At 35.8% G+C, this 26676-nt stretch overlaps 1 protein-coding gene across 9 annotated transcripts; it reads right to left on the reverse strand.

Annotated features, from left to right (window-relative positions):
* Positions 1-313: 313 nt before the first annotated feature.
* LOC18429319 (uncharacterized) lies at positions 314-25572 on the reverse strand. 9 transcript variants are annotated; one of them, XM_011623247.3, is made up of 7 exons: positions 25071-25572; positions 10936-11055; positions 9915-9984; positions 8683-8939; positions 1681-1797; positions 1038-1134; positions 314-934 (listed from the first exon to the last, which is right to left on the reverse strand). In XM_011623247.3, the coding sequence occupies exons 2-7, from the start codon at positions 11029-11031 to the stop codon at positions 480-482; spliced, it is 1092 nt and encodes a 363-aa protein (XP_011621549.1). In that variant the 5' UTR covers positions 11032-11055; positions 25071-25572; the 3' UTR covers positions 314-479. The 9 variants fall into 9 exon arrangements, with proteins under 9 accessions (XP_011621549.1, XP_006838668.2, XP_088717435.1 ...); XM_006838605.4 differs by having other exon boundaries at positions 25090-25570; XM_088861309.1 differs by lacking the exon at positions 25071-25572 and adding an exon at positions 19755-19854.
* Between the last annotated feature and the right edge of the window lie 1104 nt (positions 25573-26676).

Below are 26676 nucleotides of genomic sequence, written 5' to 3' on the forward strand. Positions count from 1 at the left end.
TTTCTTTAATTAAATAAACAAATAAATAATAATAATCCATGAACAATACTAATAAAGATCTTGATTAATCATTTTTCAAGTTCAAAAGATATTGATGCAATTGTAAAAAAGGTCATAATATTTTTTTAAAAAAAATCTTTTTTTTTCATGTCTAAATTTATATAGTGGGGTCTACATAGATAAGATTGGTTTTAGGCAAGAGAAAGGAAAATAAGTTAACTAATAGAAGGGTTTGGCATTTTATAAAATAACAAAAAAAGCATAAATAGGGGATTAACGGTCCCAAAATTTTAAACTTGAGGGGCACAAGAGATTTTCGTGAACCCAAAGGGTTAATAGGGATGTAAATTTCAAGGAGAGGGTGGAGGTCATTTTCCCTTTTTAGTGAGGGGTACAAAATTGGCCCAAATACGCAAAATACATATTCCCAGGCCCCAAATACCTAGGGGTTTGAAATCATACTGCACTTTGCATAGCATTTACTTTTGTCTGGTAGACTCATTGTTCTCAGTGAACCTCCAAACAGGTTTCATTGAACCATGAGGGCCAAATTGTAGGACATCCTGGAGCCTGTTAATCTTGTTGATGAGTTTCTCTAAAGCCATTACAGATGACTCTATGGTATTGGTCATCAGGACTGGACTTTGGTATTCATCTTCACAAGTTTTCAACCTCTTCGAAGGACCTCTTACATTATATCGGTCTCTCGTAGATCGAGACTTCTCATCTGCCATTGCTTCTCCATAATCTAAAGCTGAAAGCATATCCTTCGCGTTTGAATTCCTGATTCTTACTCCCGATGGATGGTCCAGAGTTTGTTTCAGTATCTCATCAGGTTTAGAAGCATTTTCAGGTGCAATGGGAAGAGAAATGAACTCCTTGGATGATACTGAAACCAGACCATCCCCATGCGATGACAAATCTTCTCTCCTATCTAAAAAACCCGAGAAAATAGTTTTAGTAAATAAGAGCTTTGCACAAGTAAAATGAACCTCAATGAAAAATCTTTTAAAAGCTATAGCGTGTATACTATATACCATGGACTTGACCAACTTCACTATGCAAATGATCTGGATCGTTCCTTTGTGATGGTGGTGATAATGAAAGGACACAGGATTGATAAGACACATCATCCTGCCACCAGAACCAAAAATCAAGAACAGCAGAAAATATCACATTTCTAAACAATCTAAGACTGAAAACAACTCATAACTTTTCGGTGCAAATCATATAAATCGATCATGGTCAGCATTTATTTGGTGAAGATCAATGGTCAGTCAACTATATTTTTCAAGTATTCCACTGTAAGGGATGAGAAGTTAAACGTTTTCAAAATTTGGAACCTAGGATTGGACATTCTCTTTTCTTTTTTATCAATTGGATTGGGCAATGTTTATTGTATTTGAACTTTTCTAGTAAGGACAACATTCCAGTCCCTCCAAATAATCATCATCATCATCAACCGAGCCTATGACAGCTATAGAAGTCCCTCGAAATGCTCCACAAAAATAGTCTCAGAAAGTAAAAACCCATGCACTTGTAAAGGTTCACTTGAATAAACAATACATTTCTCCCATATCATGAAGCGGGATTTTAACATTGAGATGCACAAGAATTCGATTGTTGCTAGAAATGAAAATAACAAGTTACCTAAGCAACATAAAGTGTCAAAGGAAGTACCTTAGGTAAAGGCACCGTCCAACCATCTTCAGGAGACCAATCTAATGATGGCCTCAAGTCCTTTGCAGAAGCCTCATAGATGCCACCTTCGCCAAAAGGAGGTTCAAGTAAAGATACCTACCACAATCACATATATTAGTGATTATAGTGATTACGCTAGATGAGCAAATTAAAAGCTAGTTCCCGCTAAGAAAAGTTACAAGATGAATGATTTGTTTTAATAAGACAGCATAAAGTTATGACAAGATCATTTAGGACGTCCCACATTCATAAAACTAGACATTGTATCAAGAACAGGTAGGGTCTCCTGCCACTATCCATTTCTTTTATATCTTTGCCAATAAATCCCGGTGAAAACATATAAGCCACCAAATTTTGCCTCGAAATGCACATGTATTTTCATGGTGACCGTACTACATCCCTTAGCTCCATATAGGTGTTCCAACTTCAACTACTAGAGAACCCAAGCTGCGGGCATGTAAGTATAGCTCGTGAGCAAACAGGCACAAGCAATTAAATTATAGTGTTGAAAATTATCATTTTCAGTTGATGCTATTATTTCTAAATAATAAAAAAAAGTGGCTGGCTCGAACTGCTCTATGCCATAAGTGGTACGAAGAATTATACTCCTTAATAACAATGGAAAGAAGAACACATATAAGTTGCTGCACTGAACCGCTCTACCAGGAGTAAGTGAAACACATTTTAGGTACTTCTGCAGCCACGACAAAAAGCAGTAATTACTTATATGGCATGAAAACATATTTTGTACATTGGCCCCACACTAAATACTAAGTAATGTGAGCTCATCATTTAAATTCACGATATCTATTATTTATGAACCATCCAAACATGCCCTTGAGGAATGGAGACAAATTTGGCAATTTATCGTCATCCGATGTTGATGCAGGAAAATTGATAGAACAGTAAAATCAGCAAGAATTTCAGACGAACCATAGAAATAACTTGGAAAAACCAGAGGGTTTCCTCCTAAACCCAAGTTAAGATTCCAAAAGCCTTAGCTTCTCTCTCTCTTTCAATTCTGAAAATCATGTGGAATGGCCTAAGACTCCCACATGCCTCTTAAATAGTCTTTATTAATGCTCAAAGGATATTAATTGTCTATAAAAATAAGAAATTGACCCTTGCTCCTAACTTAATATAAAAGTCGATAATACCCTTTATCTAACTTAAAATGACTAAAACAGCCCCAAGTTAAATGTAACTTAAAAATAAACATCCTAACTTTAAATAGAATTCCTAGAAAGCTCTTAACCGGTCCAACAAGTAGAAGCAATTATAAATAATTCAAAACATTAAAACAGCTAGAAAATTATCACAAAAAGTGTTTGCTCTTCATATTCTTCTCGGTAGACCTCCTGTGGTTTACATCCTCCAGGTATGGATGAGAATTAGGAGGAATCTGGCGCTCCCCAAGAAGATACTCATCACTTTATCCACTTGATACCCCTTTGTGCATCATCATTCTCTCCAGGTTAAGGAGAACACACCCTCGAGCTTGCACCTTAATCTTCTTTTAACTCTGGCCCACGATACTCGCACAAATCAGCAATGTTGAAGATATCTGAAATCTCCATATGCAAAGGCAGATGACCTTGTAAGCATTGCTACCCATCTACTTAAAAATTTGGAATGGTATTGCTTACAATCATTCAACTTGTTGTATTTCCCAGCTAGATGCCTTTCCTTCTTGAGATACAACATCACCTAGTCTCCCACATTAAACACCTTAACTGCTGCTTCTTTGTATTTGGTTGTATTGGCTTCCAAGTTAGCATGCTCCTACTCATGCACTCCATATGCTAAACCAGCATCTCAACAGTAGTATGACCCTCCCCATTGGCCTGGATAGGAGCCAAGTCAAGTGAATAGGCAAGGTTCTTCCCATATACCACCTCAAACGGATTCTTCCCAATAGACCTACTATGACCACTGCTGCAGCGCTAGATCCAACCATTTCTACTTTTCCCTTACAATACTTCAGAGAAGCTTTCTACGACTATGATCTACCACTTTAGTCTACTCATCTATTTATGGATGATAAGCACTACTGAATTGTAACTGAGTACCTAATTCCTTCCACAAAGTTCCCAAAAATGGCTAAGAAACTTAGTATCCCAATCTAAAGTTATTGTCTTTGGAACACCATGCAACCTCAACACCTCTTTGGAGTACATATTAGCAACATATGCAGCAACCAAGGTCATCTTGCAAGGTACAAAATGAGCTATCTTTGAAAATCTATCCACTATGACAAATATAGTATCCGTATCTCTTTTGAGTCCACAGAATACCCGACACAAGATCCATGCTAACATCCTCCCAAGGTGCATTAGGAATAGGAAATGAAGAATAAAGCCTAGTATTTCGTTGTGCCCCTTAGCCAACTAACACGTATGCACCTCTCAACAAACCGCATAACATCCCTCTTCAATTCCACCAACATAGCAAGCTAGGGACTGCTCCTCTCTTTCTACCCCAATACTACGAGCCATCAATTGATAAAATTCATCGATATACAACTCTACACTATTTTCACCCTGGCGACAGTTATTTATTCCATGATAAAGGGATTAGAGATAATTTTTAGTTATGTACTTCTTTAGTTTCTTTTTAATCTTCTCACAAGTATTAACTATGGGCTTTTCCATTCTCTCCATTCTAGCCCTAAGTTGTTCCCACCATGCTGAGGCACGTTCTTCAATTTTACTGCAATAATATTTACTTCTTTATTTTCCGGAACTTCCTTATAATTGAAAACCCTTCAACATCATTTAACCAATCTATACATTCCTCGGGTTGAGCCTTACTGTTAAAATCAGATATATCCGCCTTCAAATTGACATCCCTAGAGCAATGCACCCAATGTCTAGGTTTGCTGTCGCTATCCTCATTATTCAAATCCCAACACAACGCGAATTCACACACAAAGAGCGATGGTGAAGGGGGTTGCATTTGAGATCCTCTTGGGCCGAAGGATCACCATGTTGCACAAGATTGATACTTGAGAATTGTTGTATCAACTACTAAACTTGCCTTTATGGTCCTTGGTTTCTTTATCTCAAGAGTCACAAAGTGGATCTAGAAAAAACCCCTTCCACGAGGCCACTCTCGCTAACATAGGTTCACCAAAATCACAAACAGTAGGCAATATATAAACAAAAAACTAGCTGAAATCAGTAAGGTAGGTCTAGGCTTAATTTAACAATATTCACACCGAAATCAGCACAATTGTGGCTAAAATCAGCAAGCCCTCACCCAAAATCAGCAAGTCCTAGACTTGATTGTAGTTATTGGCCTTGTTGTTGAAAAGAACCTAAGCTTTGACACCAAATTGATGCAAGAAAATAGATAAAACAATAGAATCAACAAGAATTCAAGCCAAACACAAGCAAATAGCTTGGAGAAACCTAGGTTTCCTCCTCACCCCATGCTTGGGTTCCAAAAGCCTAAGTTTTTCTCGCTTTCAATTCTAAATATGAGTAAAATGGCCTATCGGACTTCAACGCATCTCTTAAATAGTATTTATTAATGTTCAAATGACAATGATTGTCTATAAAATAAGAAATTGAACCTTTATCCTAACTTCAACACATAATGCCCTTCATCTGACTTGGAATGACTAAACACAATCCCAACTTAAATGTGACATAAAAATAAACACCCTAACTTTAAACAGAATCCCTAGAAAGTCCCAAGTTGGTGCAAAAAATAGAAGCAATTTAAAAAACTGAAAACCACCCAAGAACAGCTAGGTAATTATCCCAAACAATTCTTGCTCTTCTTATTCTTCTTCGTAGCCCTCCCAGGGGTTTAAATCCTCCAAGTATGTGCAAGAATTATGAGGAATATGCTTCTCTAAAAGAAGATACCCATCACTTTGTCCATTTGATGCACTTTGTGCATCATTAGATACATACGTATATATATAATGAGATCATTTACCTTTGGTACACGGTGGTCACAATAAATCTTGACCATTGGATGTGAAATTGGGTGGCTGCATTTATTTCATTGACCAAGCTCAAAGTTCAAAAGAATTTTTCTCGAACTTTGTTACACACCCAAGCTATCAAATTTCACATCGGATGGTTGTAAGTAATTGTGACCTCTCTATTCTAAAGGTAAATGGTCTCATTGTATACAATCCCATATATATATATATAAGAAAATATTGAAATTAGCCCACTAGCTCATATGAACATATGAGCCCAACAGCCCAGATTGAATCTGGGCCGATCTGACGATCACAACCTTATTTCGTGTTTGAATTTTAATTTTTTTTCTACAAATCCAAAATAACTTGAAATTTTGGGTGTCCATTCTCATCAAGACGCACTTAATAAAAATATTTAAAAAATAATTAGCAAAAAATAAATTGACCAAAAATACCCCCGAAACTTTTCATGGGTATTTTGGTCAATTTATTTCTTGCAAATTATTTTTTTGATATTTTTATTAGATTCTCCAAATTTTTAATAACACATGCCTACAATTTCAAATTATTTGGATTCGTAGAAAAAAATATTAAATTTCAAATACGAAATGAGGTCGTGACCGTTGGATCGGCCAAGATTCAATCTAGGTCATTGGGCTCATATGTTCATATGATCTAGTCGGCTAATCTCAGTATTTTCTATATATATATATATATATATATATATATATATATATATATATATATATATATATATATATATATATATATATATATATATATATATATATATATATATATATATATATATATACCGGCCCTGCAAAAATTCTCGGGTCAAAAAGTCAGGCAGATAATTTGAATCACCATTAATATGTTCGATTGTAAATTAAAATGCTGAAAGTATTCCTTGCCATAGGGGGAAAAATTGTTTTGAAACGAGATTTTTAACATCTTTCTCTAAAATATCTTTAGCTGTTTTACAATCAGTTCTCATAAAAAAGCTTTGATTAAGCAAGTAACACAATGGACAAGAGCAAAAATTTATTGTTTCACTGTGGAATATTTTTGCTGAACCGGGTTTCAAGCTTTAGAAGTAAACCAGTTGTTCTTTGCCATGAATTCTTATATATATATATATATATATATATATGAAAAAAATTTTAGAAAACCGAGGCTCTAAACAATCAAATTAGAGCCCACGTCAAAATTTTCACTAGAAAAGGTTGTTTTGATGCCCAAATATCCTCAAATTGATCATCTTGATAGCAAGATGCATGGACACGAGAAAAAAACAGTTTTCAAGTTTTGGAAATAGTGCATCTCGTAACGCATATTTGGACCGTCAATTTTAAAGATTTTCAAGTTTTCATAGATCTGCTCGATCTACACTATTTTTTAAGCTTTAAATTTTATAATTAAAAAAGAAAATATATTTTAAGGCTATCACAAAGATTTCCAGTTTGAAACCATATTTCTCGACACTATTAGAAGGTGCACTTTACTTTGATTGTTTAGAGCCTTGGCTCTACACAAACCGCACCCATATATATAGAGAGAGAGTTTTATTACGCTACTTTAAGTACTTGGCATTCTTTGGATACTCATTACCCTTGCCTGTTAATAAAACAGCATTTTTTGTCATTAGTAAGATAAATTGACATTTTATTGGGTGTTATAAAGCAATTAATGCGCAATGTGATTGATGTCAGACCCATATCGATAATATTACATCCCCCTATGATGTTGTCATTCACCATAATAGTTAATGAAAAAATTTGTTTCGACCAAAGTTCCTACTTTACCACCCTTGATTAATTACTTAAAAAAGTTCTCACATTGATGAGCAAGGTACCAAGTGTCCAAAAATGGGGAGTAGATTTAGAAAATAAACCATGAATAGAGTAAAGGGGTTCTATTGAGTCACTCCATTCATTGTGCATTCCCTAAATCTACACAACATTTTCAGATACTTGTACCCTTGCTCCTCAATAAAGTAATTCATCTCGGCAATTAAAATAATAAAAATTAGAAAAAGAATTTGACAAAAAAAGGGGGAAAATAAGTCTTCCATGTTTAGTGAATGCATGTTATCCATTTGGTGGATGGTGGATCTAGACCTTCAAGAACTTAAAAGGCATGTTTGGTACACGTGAAAATACTTCCATGAAAGTATTTTCATGCGGAAAAACTCCCTCATGTGATTTGGTGTGGGAGTTTTTTCACATCAAATGGCTGCTAATTGGTGTCAAAAGTGCGTTCGGACCAATTAGTGTGAAAAAACTTCTACACCTAGTCACGTGAGGGAGTTTTCATGCATGAAAATACTTTTGTGAAAGTATTTCAACGCATACCAAACATGCCCTAAAATCATAACTTTTAGTAGTTTATTTTTCAAATCAGAGACATGCAATAATTCAGACAAAAAACGTCCTTCTAGGTACTTGTTTTGGAGCACAGTTTATACTGTAACCACAACCCCTTTCTCTCACAGAAATTATTTCCATATGTCTGTGTGTGTCAACAGTCAACACACTCAAAAATCTATGTGCGCGCACACATAAAGAGACCTCATTTATTAGAACTCTATTGAGTGAGATTAATTATTTTATTCAATTATCTTATTTTAAGTTGGAAAATTTGTAAACAATAAAAAATTATAATAAAAACATAAAAACTAAGAAAGTGCCGTATTTCTTAAATTTTACATGAAAATAAGAATTAAAAAAATAAAAATGAAACTTTATGTCAATCCCATATATGCAAGGAAACATAATTCTGCATCAACACAAGCTACATCAAAGCCATACTTTAGCTTAACGTACAATGCATCAACACAAGCTACAATCAGTATTTTCTAAATTAATGGATTTTATGCCAAGTCTCAACAATGGCTTCTTTTTCTTTTCTTTTTTTTTTTTTTTTTTTTAAGTCTCAATATCCACAATAAACAAAAAGTGCAATGCACATTCCACTTTTTTTTAATTCATTAATGCACATTTCCCTTAACAAATTAAACCTCACGGAAAAATCAAAGTTCATACCTGAACCTTATCCTGCTCAAGAAGAAGAGATATTGCTCCAGACCAGTAACAGTCATCAAACCACCAGTCAACCAAATCACCAACTTTCCAAGTATCACGAATGATAGCCACCACTTCAGTTACAATGTTTTCTTCCATTCTTTCACTTTCCCTATTGAAACATGGGAAGCGTGGTCGTACCATCAGATGCAATTTTCTTTGATCCCGATTACCCTTACCTATTGAGGGATCCTGGTACAATTTGGTCCATCTAATTTCTGTGCAAGAACAACAACACATTCAATGTGCTGGGAAAAGAAAATCAGATGCACTGATGCTCATGACATATAGTACTAGAACGGAAGAAGAACAGCACATTACTACCCTATGGGTCTATATCAATTTAAAACCAGATGTGCATTTAGCAAAGACGATTATTCGGAGCAAGGATTGTCAACTATCCAATTTTCTTCAGACTGCAAAAGTTTCTCATTTCTTTCATAGAAGACAAGCAAGGGTGTTGAGAGAGCCAGGTATTAAGAGGTAAGGACAACCTGCCATTCTTGAGAAATAAATTGCCCCATGAAACACATGCAAAAACAGACCTTTTTTATAATTTTATTGGTGAGTTAAGAATTGTATATTTGTATAAAAATGTGAACTATACTTCCTGGCAGGTCTAAGACAATTTTTCTCAACAAAACTATGGAAATTATGGTTCTGAACGGTAAAAGGTATCCATCAAACAAATTAGAAAAGCAACCATTTCATCCATCAAAAAAGGCCCCACAGAATTTTAGAAGGCACGTGCTGTGCCATTCAAATCTCCAAAATTTCCAGATCCATGTGATGTATCTTTGACAAGTCATATGGGTAGTTGGGTACCATGGGTACTTTGCACAATAGGGTAAAAGTACGCATCAAGCAAAAGAAAGAGTATCAGTAGAATAAGTGTATTATTGCCCATAGGACCATACAATGTCTAACGTCATTAGTGTCATCACCATCAATCAATGGACTGACGATGTAGAGAGAGGTGCGACCTACCATTGGGTCACGGCATGTTCTGGTGGGTCCTATTCTCTCTCCATCACTATCTGCCCATTGCTTCGATTGTGATCGCAGTTATGACCATAGATTCTATGTTCATGTGGATCATGGTTTACTTTTCCACAAGATCATCCATTATACGAGTAAAGACAAAGTAGAGAACAAAATGCAACACAATAAATAGGATGAATCAAACCACATACTCTCATCCGGAAAGTCAAAAAACTCCAAAGAAAAACCACACTGATTTTTACGGAAGCTCATGCCCTCAATCTGCCAAAGAATAACTCATTAGATGGGAGTTATAGTTATTGAAGTATTATCATCACTCACAGGAAATGCTAGAAATTCTACAAACGAACAAAAAACAAGAACAAATTGAAACTAACACAAGCGAAATTCATTTGAAGTATCATAAAGAAAAAACAATAACCTGTATCTTGGAAGTAAAATAATGCCATAACAGTCACTCCTACATGGAAATATGATCTCAGGAAATATCGAACTCTGGAAAAAAGGACGGCATGACACATCCACCAACTCATCTTCAAAAAATGCCCCTATTAAATTAGAAGATGACCAGGATGGATAATATCAATTATCATTATTTTTTCTTTGTAAGGACATCAAATATAATTCTAATACTTAGTTGCAGGAACCATTTATTACAAATGATGCCCATTTATTACAAATGATGCTAAATCTCACTAATGCTCACTAACCTAGGTTCCCAGCCATTCCCATCCCTGGTTTTAAATAGTAAAACTCCCAACTCTCACTTGTTGCGGACCCTCCCTACACCGATAATCCAGTGACCTATTCCAGATGAGAGTAAGCAATAAGTCTCATAAATCCCTTGTGCAATATGCATGTATTAACCAGACATATAACTAATGCAAACAAGTACAATGGAAGTAAAATATTAGATACAGAAGCCAGAAAATATTAAAAAAGTTAAAAATTTGCTTTTAATATGAGATCCTCTTAATTGACAATATTTTCATCAGAGGAAAACAAGATTTACATAGTCTAAGCCAAATGGTATTTATCAATCATCTGATTCCGTATAACACAGTATTTTTTAAGGCAAACCAATAATATTGTCCTCAAAAGTTTAGACAGTATTCTTAAGGCATACCACTTGCATAGTACTTGAAGGTTAACATACTTCTTTTATTGGTATAGATATCAATGCTAATCCACTTTAGTAAATTATATCCATACCGTGCATCGGAACCATGCACCACGATAACCTTGAGCAAACGATTTTGACTCTATTTGCTGGCCATTTTTGAAAGGAAGATTACAATTTTCACCCATAATTATGCATATAGAGCAAGAAACCTGAAACCAGAATTGTGTTATATGTAAGCAAATAGCAAAGTAGTACATGAAAATGATTAAAACCACACTCAAAGAACATTAGAAGGTCCCAACAAATCAACATCATGGTCACACCCATTAAATGAACTACATTTAAGAAAATCACAGTGAGTGGAACTTAGTGACTTGGGCTCAGAGTCCCACGAGTCACTCAGACCAGCCAGGGCCCCAGTTCCGGTTCCAAAACCTCAAGACTTGCCTGAGTCTAACAGGGCCCGGGACCCTATTGTGTTATTTTGAGAGACCCTACTGTGTTATTTTGACAGAGACTCAGCCAAGTCCAGTTGAGACTTGGCCAATTTGTATACGCGGCTTGAGCTTGGGCCTGCTCAAGTACAGGCCCAAGCTCGACTTTTCAATAGCTAGAAAATCATGATGAGTAAACAGCTGAGCAAATATAAATCTCCAAGCCCCTTCAAAGTAAGAGAAATGCTGAACTTTGAAGAGATTTTTCAAACACACACAAGTTTCATAGAACCTTCATTTTGTAATAAAAGAGAAAGCAATGCCACTTTATATCCATTTCCATGCATTTATTTGTTTATTTTATCCTTAAGGACAATCTTGTTTTTGTGTAATAATTTTATTGGGCCTGGGAGAGAACTCTCTGCAATATGTTCATGCTTGTTTTTTACATTTCAGTCAAGGCCAGAATCAATGTCTAAGAAAACTAGCAAGTTACTCATTTTCACAATAAATACAGAAATAAATAGTCAAAGTTCAACACTCAACAGTCAACATCATAAGAATGAAATCATGAAGTTACATTAAAATATACAATCATGCCCTCTGGAGAAAAGGTATTAGCATTTCTGCTCAACGGGGTTTTATTTTTCTTTATTAGATGGATAAACTCTCCCAACTCGTTGCCAAATTGATACATAATCAGTTCTTGATCTTTTATGTACATGGAAAGCATTGAAAGATAAGGGGCAGGGAGTAGTCTAGTTTACAAACAACAGAATACATCTCTAATAATTAAATAAATGTAAGGAACTTGGTGGTGATGCTATGGTGCCTAATGAGCCATAGGAGCCATAGAAGAGTTCTGAGCACTCTGCTTGTTCTCAGAATAGCCCAACGTATCCCTTCTAATTTGAGAAGGAAAACACTATAACACTGGAGTAAGTCAGCCCTCCAATTTTACTCTCATAAGAAAAACAGGATTACATTTTTTAAAGATGTTAGAAAGGGATTTTCCTAAACATCCGATCCTGAACCTATCCCTATCATAAAGAAACACCCTAAACTAATAACCTGCACAGGAATCCAACTCTATCAAAATCAAATCTAGATCAACTAGATTATCAATATCTAATCTAAATAGTGAGGTTCCCCAATACATATCAGAGTTCCAAGAGAAATGAAGTTTGGAATCTGACACCCTAACTTAATCTTGATTTCCATACAATCGCATTCTCAATCACACTAGAGGATGGTGTTGGAACCTTGATCTTCTCCTTCTTCACTTCCTGTTTGGATTTCCATTTCCAAAACCTCTAATGTCATCTTTACAAGAGCATGTGGCTGCCAAAAATCTTGCTTGTCACGTAGCACGCCTCAAGAGGTGATATCTTGCTATGCTTCACAACACATGACCACCAAGGCCATCTTTGGGTTATCTTTCAATACCATGACCCACACCTTGGCCCTGTCAAATTTCTATCCTAGAATGATGAGGGCATCATGACCTTCTATCAAGACCAATTTACTGTAACTTTATAAGTGTGTTACTTTCTTTTTATTTGTTTTCTTTGGATGAGCGAAACCAATGACTTCTAACAATTTTAGTTATGTTAGGGTATTATGTCTTTTGGGTGTTAAAGAGAATTCAGAGGTAAAGTGGTCATTTTATGATCTTATTTTAGTTAAGGGCATTTTAAGTCTTTTTTAAATAAATATGTATAAAAACAGAGGCGGGATGTCCAGCCTCTTGGAATGTTTATTATGGAGAATTCTGTGAAGAAAGAAAACCTTAATAGGGGCTTCTTGAAATCATGATTGAAGGCCATAGAGAAGGCATGGTAGCACCTCCCAAGGTCCCTCCCTTCTATGGTACTCTTCGATTTCTTTCTTTCCTTTCCCGTTCCTACTTCTTTTCTTTCCTTTCTTTCCCCTTCTTACTTCTTCCATTTCCTTTCTTTTCCGTTCTCATTTCTTTTTCCTTGAATCCTTTAAGATTCGTTCTCATTCTTATTTTCTCTCCCGTGAAATTAACCATTAAGTTCTCCCTAGAATTAGCCCTAAATAAAACCTATGAAACTTATCCTAATTTCACTTTTAAAATCAAAACCCTGGTTTTCTTCACACCCCATTAACTTTAAACCCTAGATGTATTGAAGACCTTTTGGAATTAACTTAAAATTATTCCACACCCCCTTCATCTCTTCGGGCCGATTAGTTTTAAATTTCATTTTGGAAATAACTCTCTTCGGACGGATTAGTTTTAAATTGCATTTTGGAAGTAACTCTTACTTAGTTGATTGTGTTTAAGGAAGATTTCAATCCATTACAAACATCATTCTAACAAAATGCCATGCCCAGAGCCTAAGTGGGTGCCTAAGTGCCCAAAGGGCCCTAGGCCGCACGCCTAGGTCTCGGCAACCCTCTCTAGGCACTAGTTCCTCGACGCATGCCCAAGCAGCCTAGGCGGGTACTCGGCACCGCCTATATTTGGGCAGGCTCTTTTGCAGAAATAAAAAAGCCCTAAGGGAAGTTGGGTCGTCTTCATCTACATAAAGTTTTTTGAATCAAAAAAAAAATTATGAAGTTGAAGAAGCATCCAAAAGCTCACCCTTTCTTATTGGAATTTTTTTAGGGTGATGGCAAGTCTATTTGAGGTAATTTGGGGTGAGTTCTAGCTTGATCGCCATCAAAAATATCAAAGAACAATGATCGAGCAAATTACAAAATACAATCTATATTTGAGATTCTTTTTTTGGATTTGAGATGTCTTCTTCAGGATCTACTAGGAGTGGGGATCCAAGAAGGAAGTATTGTGTTAACCCAAAATAATGTGCAATTTTTTGGACGTGTTTCAAAGGCCAGAATAAATAGGTTCTAGAAACATCTTGCTGGTATTAGAGGGAAAGTTGCCTCATGTAAAACAAGAATTGAGGGCATGGGTTAATGTTGTTGTTGTTGATGATGATGATGATTAGGATGATGAAGGGGAAGAGGAGATGGATCAGGTGGAAATCGTTCATATTTCTATGAGGGTTTTGGTTCTAAGAGGCCTCATATGAAAGGGCCCATTGATGTTTCCTTTACACCTAACCCCAAGGCCACAGTTGAGAAATGGAAAGCCAAGGGAAGTAACAAGTGACATTAGAAAATATATTCAAGAAGGAAGATAGAGGTCCAGTAATTCAATATATTGCTCGATGGTTTTATCAAGCTACCATTTCCTATAATACTGCTCAGTTAAGTAGCCTCCATACCATGTTGGAAGCAAATGGCCAATTTGGGCCAGGTTTGAAAGGCCCAACACCCTTTGAGCTTTCAGAGCAACTAATAAAGAACGAGGCAGAACACACTAAGGAATACCTCGAGCCTCACAAGGATGGGTGGGCTCAATTCAAGGTTTCCACAACGAATTATTCATGGAGTGACAAGAGGAGGAGTATCATGAACCTGTCGGTCAAATGTCCCTTAGGTACAGTATTTTTGAGATCCATTGATGCTTCTGAAGAAGTTCATGATGCACATCATATATACTCTTTTATTGATAAGGGTATTGAGGAGGTTGAGGAGAAGCATGTAATCCGAGTTGTCACAGATAATGCTGCTCCTAATTTAGTTGCAGCTCATTTGCTTCATCAAAAGAAGCCTCATATTTTGGATGCCTTTGCGTTGCACATTGTATAGACCTTATGCTTTTAGCAAATGACTCGTGTTAAAGGCACACTTTCTATGGCTAATGAGGTCAAAATTTCATAACAGCAAGACTATTACCGTTAGCATGATACGCAAGTTCACGAAAAAGGAGATAGTGAGGTCAAGGTCACCAGATTTGCTACGGGTTACTTGACTCTTAAAACTATATATAACAAGAGCACCCCATTGATATCTGTGATCACTTCAGAGGATTGGAGCAGGTGTAAGTGGTCTAGAGATCCCAAAGGAAAGAGGGCCCATGATATTATTCTTTTTAATGTTTTTTGGCATGGGGTGAAGTACTCACTATCAGTATTTCTACCTTCAGTCAAGGTATTGCACTTGGGGCATGGTGACATGTCCTCTATATATAATGCACTAGATGAAGCTAGGAAGGAGATAGGAGAGAGTTCGGGCATAATGAGGCCAACTATGGCCCAATTTGAAAGATTATAGATGAAAAGTGAGATAGGCAGCTTCATAGACCATTGCATTCAGCTAGGTACTATTTGAACATGAAGGCTTTTTATGGTGACCTAGTTATTGAGAGGAAAGATAAATTATGGATGGATTTAATGAGTGTCTTGAGAGACTTGTTCCAAAGCCACAAATCCAAGATAAGATGTCTGCTGAAAAACTCATTTGTTTAAGTGTGCATTGAAGTCATTCAACTGCAGCCCAATGGTGGAGCCAGCATGGGAACGATGCTCAAAGCCTACAAAAGAGATGGTCATCCAGTCCTTGAGTTTAACAACTAGCTCTTTTAGTTGTGAGCGGAATGGGAGTTCATTTGAGATGGTACATTTAGTTGAAGTTCTTTTTTGTTATAAAAAAATGTAAACATACAATATCAATTTTGACTTTAGTCCTCTGTAAGTCCAAATTTAAAAATTGAGATGGGTCAAGTAATAGTGGTAGTTGTAGTGCTAGTAGAACTCATGCATTGTTTCGTATAGGTGCATACAAAGAGGAAATAGGTTTGAACAAAGGATGCTCAATGATTTGATATTTGTTAGAGAGAATCAGAGGCATAGGAAGAAATGCAATCAGCATCACTTCCAATAACAAGGAAAACGCTACTGAGTGGCTGGTTGGAAATCCTGGCACTGAAGAGGTCTACCTTGGGGAGAGTTTGACTTGGGACATGGTTGAGGAAGCTTCAGGTCCAGCTTCTAATCTTAAAAGCGCCACTCAATAATCAATTGCTGCTAGTACTTCACTAAGGGTGAGGGAGACAAGAGGATGAGGCAGATCAGAAGAAACTGAGGAAGATGAACAATATGTTGAAAAGAGTGATGACTCTAATGATAATGGCCTCGATTCAAATGAAGGTGCAAGTGACTAATGATGATTGAAGAATCGAAGATCTCCTCTCAACACTTTTTGTATTTAATCTTATTTTTATATTGCTTCATCTTGTATTGGTTTTATATGCTTATTGGAGACTTGGATTCATGTGACTATGTCTATGTGTTGGTAGTTGTGCATCACGATTGTATGCCACTATGGAGTATGGATTGGAGAGTCGGAGACTAATATACTGCGGACATGTTTATGTTTTTCACTAAATTTTCAATGATTTGAAGTTTTGAACATGTTTCAACATTCATGCATAATATATTTGCACCAAAAAAGTTAGTTAGAATACATATAAATGCAAAAAAAATAAAAAATTAACACAAATAACTGCATATGTGTTTTTGGACAGCACATATATGCATATTTCTGAAAATTTTTCACCTCTAGGTGCCAGAAGTTCTAGGTGCCCGTCTACGCACTGGCATGAGGCGCCAAGCAGACTGCCTAGGGGCCGCTTAGCATTTTCTGAAACATTGATTATGGATTTGAAATCTCATTGCCCAAACATTACAATAAATTTCTAAAATTGCGCAATGATTTTGCAAGGTTGTTTACTCTGTTTTGTGGATGAATACCTATTTGTTTGTAGATATTCAGCATTAGATTAATTTAAATTGTTCTCCAAATGTGTTTTAGAGTTTTGTAATCAAAGATTAGCGAGTGGTTGATCTTAGATTTCCTCGGTCTGATCAAAACATCCCTAAAATCCTTTCTTCTTTCCTATGGCCTCCCCTTAATTCTTGCTTTTCCCCCCTACTCGTTATCAGAGCAAGTTGTCCTAATGCTAGAGGTCCATTCTTAATTGTTTACAGTCTGTCCTAGAGTTTTAAGGTGTCTATTAGGTTATGTCCCTTAGTTGCTGTCCTACTTTGTGGCATAGCCTTCCTTAGTGCTTTAGGTGTTGTCCTAGGGTTAATAGAGCATTTGTGAGGTTTTTTTGGTTGTTGGGCTAGAGTTCCCAAATTACGAATTTTGTTCAAGTGGATGTCTAGAGCGTGCTTTTCTGAGGGTAACAAGGGCAAACAGCTGTAAGTTGGTATTGTGCCTCCCTGACATCAACCAACACTTTGAGGTGCAGATCGATACCTCAAACTATGTAAGCGGGGAGTACTAATCCAAGATGGTCTCTTGGTGGCCTTCGAGAGCCAAAGCAACATGAGATAGAGCAGTGATACCCTATCCATAAGAAGAAAATAACAGTGGTTGTGCACTACCTCAAGGTTTGGCACCGCTACTTGTTTGGCACCATTACTTGCTTGGGAGAAAGTTCGTGGTGCACAATGATAATGTGGTAACAAGCTCCATCTCAACACATAAGAAGTCAACCCCCAAGTAGGCTAGATTCCAAGAGATTTTTTGTTGAGTTCGACTATACCTTGGGATACTAGCCAGGGAAAGCCCTTGTGGATGATGAAGCTTTAAGCCCAAAGATGGCCGACTCAGTGGTGGTAATTGGTCATAATGATGGTCAGAGTTGAAGGAGACATGCTCAGATGTGGATCCGCTCAAAGACCGATGGCGACCCTAAAGCTAGTGCAGTAGATCCAAGAGGGGCACACCAGACAACCTTGGCTACAGGGTTGCTCCACAACGAGTGTAGGTGCATCTATATGCATAAAATTGGTGGACGTCACAAGAAACTCTTCAAAGAGCGTCATAAGGCTCTTACTGTGGCGTACCTAGCCAAGAGAGGACCCTAGCTCTCCAGCACAAGAACTACTATTAGCCCCACATGGAGCAGGATGATGAGCATTATCCCAAACTATGTCTTGTATGTTGTGCCAGCAAGACAACACTAAGTAACAATGGCCAATCAGACTGCTAAAGCCCCACCTAATCCTTGAGGATCAATGTATCAGCATGTCTGTGGACTTCAATAGCAGGCTAGCCAAGGTCAATGGCATGGGCGAGATCATGGTAGCAGACTTCGAATAGAACCCATGAGCGCCATTACGAGTTCTTAGTGATGGCCTTTAGCCTAACCAATGCACCACCGCCACCATCAACCTTGATGAATTAGATATTCCAACCCTCTCAAAGAAAATATATCTAGTGCTCTTCTATGATGTGTTATTTTATAGCCAGAACTGGGAGAACATTTTGATGATTGATCATTTATCCAGTGTATTGCAGATACTATGGGAATATCGGTTTTATCTTATACGTACTAAGTGTTCATTCCAGTGGAGGAAGTAGAATACCTGGTTCACATCATTAAAGGCAAAGATGGCAAGGCATATCCTTAAAAGATCAAAAGCATGGTACTTTGGCATTTCTCTAAAACATTAAAAAAGCATGCAGGGTTTCTTGGACTTACTGGTTATTATCGAAAGATTTTAGCGATTACAGCAAAATCAGCTCGCCACACACTACATTGCTAAAAAAGAATTCCTTCCATTAGGATTCTAAGCCCAAGATTGCTTTAAATGCTTTCGCGAAGGCATCAGCTCTACATGATTTCTCCAAAGATTTAATTATAGATATTGATGCCTCAGGGACAGAAACAAGTGTCATGCTTATGCAGGAAGGCAACCCACAGCTTTCAGCGCCTCGGAGATAAACGCTCTATAAGAAAGATTTGGTTTTGTCCACAGGAAAGTGTCAGTAATTGTCCATGCCATAAAAAAGGAGGTTGGACTTGATCGGACAACGCTTTATTCTCCCACTAATCATCACAATCTCAAATATTTTCTGAAGCAAAGGATTTTGACCCTAGGCAACAAAAATAGGTCACCAAGCTCATGGGTATGACTATTAAATTGTCTATCAAAGAGGAAGTAGATTGTAGTCCCAGATGCCATTTCGCGTCTCCAAGAAGAACCCTAAATTGTCTATCACAGTGGAAATAGAATGTAGTCTCAGATGCCATTTCACATTTCCATGAAGAATCCCCTTCTCTCAATGCTATATCATTACCACAACCTAAGTGGATGACTGCCATCAAGCACGAGTAGGGGGAGGATGATTCTATAAAGGCTCCCATAAAGGAAATTCACGAGGATATTGTGACAAAGCCCAACTACAATTGGCAAGGAGGGACTTTGTTGTACAACGGCCATGTGATATTGGCACCGTCTTCATCTTGGAAACATTCGTTACTGAAACAATTATAAGAGACTACAGGGCATTTAGGTTTCTTCAAAACCAATGTTGTAAGAACTGGACGGACAGGCCAGTTCGAACCATAAACTGGTGAACCAGCACCATGTCCAGTTCAGTCCAGCAATAGAACCAAGAAGTACATTAAACCATCACGGAACCGGCCAGTCTAAATGGGGGCAGAAAAGACATTTCTACCCCCTTCTTTTGTCATTTTGAATGAGGAAAAAAATGGCCTGAGTTGGCGTTCCTATAAGCACACAAAGGCAAAAACAGTAACAAAAAATTTTGCTTTACAATATAAACATTAGGAGAGAGAAAGTCACCTTTTACTTTTCACCTTAGTTTTTTACTTGATTCATTCTCTCCGTCTCATCAAGCCAGCCCCACGGAAGCTTTTCCGGCCAACAAAGTGAGGTTCCGACGACGTTCTGATGGAGCTTCAAGATGAGTTTATTTTTTTATTTACTTTAATATTTAATAGTTTACTTCAAACAATAAAAAAATAGATAAAGAAATTATTTTTTTGCCCTCTTACGTTTAGTAAATTAGAGTTCTATAATTTGGGAATGTGTTTTCCATTTTGTTTTCATTTTTTTATTGTTGTTTTTTAGTTTTTTATGGCTTTTACAATATGGAGAAGACCATCAAAATATTACCCAAAGATATATATAAAAAGGAAAAACCCTAATATTTCTTAAAATATATATTTTTAACTTTACACTTTCAATATTTTAACTTGTACAATTAAAATATGTAAAAGACTAATAAAAGCCATTAAAAGGTAAATCTAAAAATCAAAAAAAAAAAAAAAAAATTGTTCGGTACTTATGATGCAAATCTATTTTGTACTCTGGGTTTTAAAATTTATATTGCAACCTGCAAAGGCTTGGTAGCAAAAAAGAAAATAAGTACGAATAAAAAATAATAATAATAATAATATATATATATATATATATATATATATATATATATATATATATATATGCTTGGGACATTTCTCTGTTTTTCTTGAATTTTTATTTTTCAATTTCACTTTGGAAACTACAAAAACAAAAACAAAAACAAAAACAAAAACAAAAACAAAAACAAAAACAAAAACAAAAAAAAAAAACAAAAAACAAAAAAAAAAAAAAGATAATAAAAGAAAAAAAAACTTAAATAAAAAAGAAACAAAGAATGAATTTTTGGTTTTTTCTTTTTAGTTTTAAAAAAAAAAAAAAATGGAATGTTTCAGATTCTAAAAGATCAGAGAATAAAAAAATTATCCTGGCAAATGCCAAAAAGAAAAAACCGAAAATCCTCAAAAAAACAGAAATATGGTTGTGGCATTGTTTTGTTTGCAACTCTTTTTCTATTTTGGTTTCAAAAATGCAAAAAAATAAAAATAGAAATGCAAAAACAAAAAAGGATAACAGAAATAAAAAATAAAATGAAAAAAAAAATCATGAATATTCTCTTTTTCTTTTTTTTTTTTAAATTTATGTTTTCATCTTTACATGTTTGAATTTCTAAACAACAAGAGAATGAAAAACATTGTTTCGTACAATGCCAAAAAGGAAAGAATAAAATTTGAAAAATGCAATACACAAAAAGAAAGAAAAACCAAAACGAAAGAAAAGTAAAAAAAAAAGTGCAAAGCATACAAAGATTTTTTTTGTTTTTTCAATTTTTTTGCCTTTTTTACCTTACCTTACATTTTCTTGTAATTTTTTTAAAAAAAATCTGATCATTTATTTTTTAATGAAATTTCCACATATTGTGAAGTGTGCATCGTGAGTATGGAAATGATGCAAGATTTATGCATTCTGGTATAGTTTTTAATTTGTAAGAGATTCTTATTACCTATTTGTGGTTGAGACTTGAGACTTTGATATTTGAATTGGAGAAAAAAAAAAGTCTTCAAGTGGGTCTCATAGAGGAAGAACGGACCCGCCATGGTGCCATGTAAGAAGAGAACATTAGGGAGATAAGTAGGAAACTCTTTGCATACATTGTTTAAAGCCAATAAAAAGTGGGGGAATACATTGGATTAAGGAGCATTTAGCCCAAAAGACTAGGAACATGGCCAAATGCCTCAAAGTTTTCTCGCATTTGATGTATTGAGATACAAAAAAGCATTGAACATCACATAACTGAGAAGCAAAAGAGGCAAACAATTGATGACAAGATAAGGAAACCTAATCCTACCCCAACGAGAAGTATTTGGTATTAAGGAGAAGAGGAGGCTAAGAATCTCCCTCAAACTAGAAGGAGACTTGGGAAAGTGCCTGCCACCACAACTTCTACTGCTACTGCGACTTGCAAGCTAAGGAGGCAAGGTCAAGGTAGGATAGGGGCTTATTTCCCATCGAGGACAACACCAGGCTCCCAGCCAACCATCAAAAATATATTGGTTGGGAAGCAAGCCAAAGAGAGAGTGAATTTGTCTATAGTCCAGTGGATGTATCATTCTATTATCTCTTTCAATGTCCTCAACTCCGTTTATTACCAGCATATGTTGGATACAAAGGCATCTGTAGGCATGGGATATAAAGGCCCTTCCTATATTATGGAAGAGGTTAAAGTGTTCACAACCAAATATAGGGCACTATGGAAGACATATGGATGTCCTATCATGGTTGATGGATAGAAAGATAAAAAAGATATGCAATTAATTACTTTTTTGGAATATTGTCACAAGGGAATAGTTTGCTTGAGGTTGGTAGATGCCTCAATGTAATCAAGACTGCGTAAGAATTACTCAAGTTATTTAAGGATGTTGTTGAGGAAGTGGAGCCAAAGAAGGTGATTCAGTTTATTATAGAAAATGCCACCAAGTACTCCTTTTGGGGGCCATTGCTACAAGCTCATTATCCCTCTTTCAGACCTCTTGTGCAGCCCATTTTATAGACTTATGCTAGATGATATAGGAAAGATGGATTATGTTAAACAAATTGTAGATAATGCAAAGGATATTACAAATTTTATCTACATCCACTCATTTGTCTCAATCTTATGAGGAATTATGCAAATAATAATGAGTGAGTGATGCCGACAATAACTAGATTTGCTACTAATTGCCTCACATTACAGAGCCTGTCGAATCAAATGAATGGCCTGAGAGCCATAGTCATGTCAGCAACATGAAAGAATTCTATATGGACCAAGAAGACTAGTGGGAAGGAGATGGCGGATTGGGTTTTAAGTAATCATTTTTAGACTAGTATTAAAAATGTAATTCAAATTACAAAGCCCATGTAAAGTTTTTGAGAAGATAGTCATTCTAGGCATGCCATGGAGTACACATATGAGACCATGGATAGGGCAGATATAGCTTGTAAGCAAAGGAGGACCCGACACGAGAAATACTGGGACATAATTGACAAAAAATGGGAAGGGCAGTAACATCGCCCTAGACATGCAGCTAGATATTATCTTAGCCCCCAATTCTTCTACAACAAGCACACATCAACCCATCCTACGGTTTTGAGGGGACTTGCAGACCATGGTGGAGAACTTATACCCTGAAACACATATGCAAGTGAAGATCAAAGAGAGTTGTGACAAAATCAAAACGCATCACCAGTATTTGGGAGATCTTTAGCAATTACCTTGAATGGTACAATCCTCCCTGGTAATCCATTTTATGAAGTCGTTATTAATTATAACGTAATGCTTTTTTTCTTATGTATTTCTAGTTCTCTAATCTCTGTCATTTAATATCAATTTCAAGGGCTTGGTGGGAACAATTTGGTGGAGAAGTTCCCAACCTTAGGAATTTGTCAATTTGTATTCTAAATCAAACTTGCAGTGCAAGTGGATGTGAGAGGAATTGGAGTGTCTTCCAACGCATCCACACTGATAAGTAAAATAGGTTTCAACACAAGACTCTAAATGACTTCGTTTTTGTAAAATACAACTTGAGCTTTCAAGAGAAGTAATAAACTCTTGTGTCCTTTCTTTTTTTCATTATGTGTCTTAATTATAAAGTTCTAGAATTACTTCAATTTATCTTTAATCTTTGCAAAATGATATTGTAGGAACAGAAGGAAACCAATGCCTTAAGCCAAATTGACTTAGAGAGGATCCATATTGTGGAACAGTGGGTTGTCGAGAAAGAGAGGCTCGCTCTTGAAGGTGTTAAAGAGCATCTAGATAATTGGATAGAGATGGAACCACCATCATCGTCGTCAAAGCCTTTTCTCAACTAGATGGAACCACCATAAGAGGGTAAAATTTTGATTTAATAATTATATGTTTTAAGGTTTTATGCACACTAGGGATGCAAGTCTGTATCCTAATATTCTCGTAGGTGTAGATGATGATGATTTGGAGGTCAACACTAAAGAGCCCAATGATGAGCAAAGAAATAGAAATGAAGTTGATGAAAAAGACTTAATTATTTTTTACAGTTTTGTTATATCACTTGGTTTTGCAATATTCTAATTGTAAGAAGCTTTTAAGGCCTGGAGTTGTGGACTTGTGGTGGTATACTTATTTTTTCCCTACTTATGATTGTAGTTCAAATGTTTTTAATAACATATTATGAGCCTTTTGTTTTGTATCTTCTTTAAAGTTTGAGTTATTGTATTATTAATCAGTATTTCTTATTGTTTGAGGAGTTATGTTTCTAATATCTTTTGAATTTTTCTTAATATTTTCGATTCTTCCTTTTTTTCCATATTTTTCTCTACTTTTTCAATTATTTCCCTATTTTTTACTATTTGTTATTAAGTATTTAATTTCTTAGACCGGTCCAACCAGTGAACCAAAACAGTGCCCTCACTGATTTGTTCACTAGTCCGGACATAACAACATTGTTCAAATCATACAAGCGAGTTGCCAAGTCTTTTTATTGGAAGGGATAAGCATGACAATCAAACAGTTTGTAGCAGAGTACAACACACTACCCAGGATTGTCCTATTGCTATCCAAACGGCATGAAGTCAAAAATCATGTGAAAACCATGCCTCAGATCTCGGACAAAAATTTCGTTGCTCTTGAATAACCTTGTTTTGAGACCATGTTAAAAAGCAGCAATGAGGGCAATCAGCAAACTATCTCAATACAAACCATAAATTATTTATGACTAATTAAATAAATATAAAGAAATAGTTTCTGAATATTTATGGTTGTGTTCATAATAACCCAAAGCAGACCTAGATATGGTCTAGGACATAGGAAGGATAACACTTCAAAAAAAATCCCTAAAATTTTCTTCTAACTAAAAATAAATAAAAAATCTGCAGGATTACAGTGTCTATTTATAGCTGTAGAAGGGACTATCACATCCCATTCAAACTCCATCTCCTATGCAAACCTAATGGCATAGAAATTTCCTTAACTTCTCCTGATCCACCAAACCTTACATATCTCAATCCAATAGAAACATCCCAAACTTATCCTAATCCACCAAAACTAATATAGAATTAAGTTTGATTTCTAACATGGTACACTGCAAACATGGAGCACGAAGCAGAATTAGCCTTTAGTTACAAAAACGCATTACAAGGGAGCGTTCAAAACAAAGACCGAAGTAAACCCTGAGTTGCAGGAGAGGGAGAGAGAGAGAGAGAGAGAGAAGACATTCGAACGATTGGAGAGAAAAAAAAGTGAAAAAAAAGATGCCCTAGAAAGCGAGAAAAGAGGTATGGAGATACCTGATGAAGAGAGAGATACCTGAGGGAGCAAGAGAGAATATGAAGATTCTTGAACAAATACGAGAGAATGAGAACTCTTCCGAGAGAAGATGAAATGGAGGGTTATGGCGCATGAGAATTGGAAGGGATTGAAGCGGATGAGCTTCCTCTCTGGTCACGAGAAATTGGGAAGAGATTATTCACCAAATCCATTGCCAAATAGCAGATGCGCATCAAAATATAAACGGAGAACAGAGAAAGTGAAAACAGAAAACGAGAGAGAGGGGAGCAGAGCAAAAAGAGGATGGCGGTTAAATTCTTGCCGATGCCTGAAAAATTTTGGATTTTGGAGGCAACATGCATGTTTTTTTTGTTGGGTTAACGGCGTGTTAAACAGCAGTCGGTAAGTGATTGTGACCAATTGCAACTGCGATCGTGCAATTTGCACAAGATATTATTTTGTCTGTGGCGTTAATGTTTGACGCGCTGGAATATCCCTCGTACCGAGATGGGCCAGTACAGTGTACGTTAGAACGACCACACTTTGCACTTAATTGGGAAAATGTTTAATTTTTTTTATTTGAAATTTTGAAATTTAATTGGAATAGAGAAACTGTATGGCGTGACAACTTCTATTTAAAACACTTAAACAGTCTTGATTTAAATGAACATCTTCATAAATAAATAACAAGGAAAACTGTCAAATTTTACATCTATCATCTCGACTTGAACATTATAATTGTAAAAAAAAATTAAAAAAATAAAAAATATGTATATTTTAACAAATTATCTAAATCGTCCATTTTGCTGTAAAAGTAAGCGTTCAAAGATTTGCTGGATATGTACATTTTTTTAGTTTCAAAATTTATTGTCGGTGTTGAAAATTGATCTTAGAGCCATTGTGAAGATTTATCTTGGTGAAAATGCTTGTCTGACGAGGATTTGAGATGAGGCTTTATTTGGTTTTCATAAAACCTAGGCGTTATTGAAATTTCATCCAAAAAAATTGGATGATTCGGGTAGTTTTACTTATGGTAATGTAGTTTGTATAAGATATATGCTTTAGGGAAAAAAAGGTAAAGCCTCATCTCGAAATCTTGTACAAAAGCACTTTACACATGGGAAATCTTTAAGCTCCACCATTGATTGTGAAAATTATAGCTCAATAGATTTGTAGGCACTTGAAAATGGACTGTCTAGATAATGTATTATAATATACCATGTTTTTAGAGTTTGAAATCATCTTCTTCTTTTTTCATAACCATAATGATTAAGGTCAAGATGATCAATTTAAAAAAAATTCGACACCGAAACTTTTTCGATGAATTTTGAAGTGAGGCTTTACTGTTTTATATAAAGCGGCTTTATTTTAACCTTTTCCTAATTATAATGACGAGAGTTATCTTATGATTATCTAATCCTCATCAGATAATTTATAGAGTATTTTAATTTAAATTTTTTGTAGACTATTTTATATAAACATTGGGGCTGCACGATTCTCGTAGGGTTGTATATAATAAAAACAATAACAATCTTTTATAAAATATCGAGCAAAATACCCTCACAGAATATAGGCATAGTTTGATAATTTTATTTATATAAAAAAATGTTGGTTAGGTGTGCCATA

Source organism: Amborella trichopoda, chromosome 3 (genome assembly GCF_054954075.1).
Source record: "Amborella trichopoda isolate Santa Cruz 75 chromosome 3, AtrichopodaSantaCruz75HAP2 v2.0, whole genome shotgun sequence".
NCBI classification, from domain to species: domain Eukaryota; kingdom Viridiplantae; phylum Streptophyta; class Magnoliopsida; order Amborellales; family Amborellaceae; genus Amborella; species Amborella trichopoda.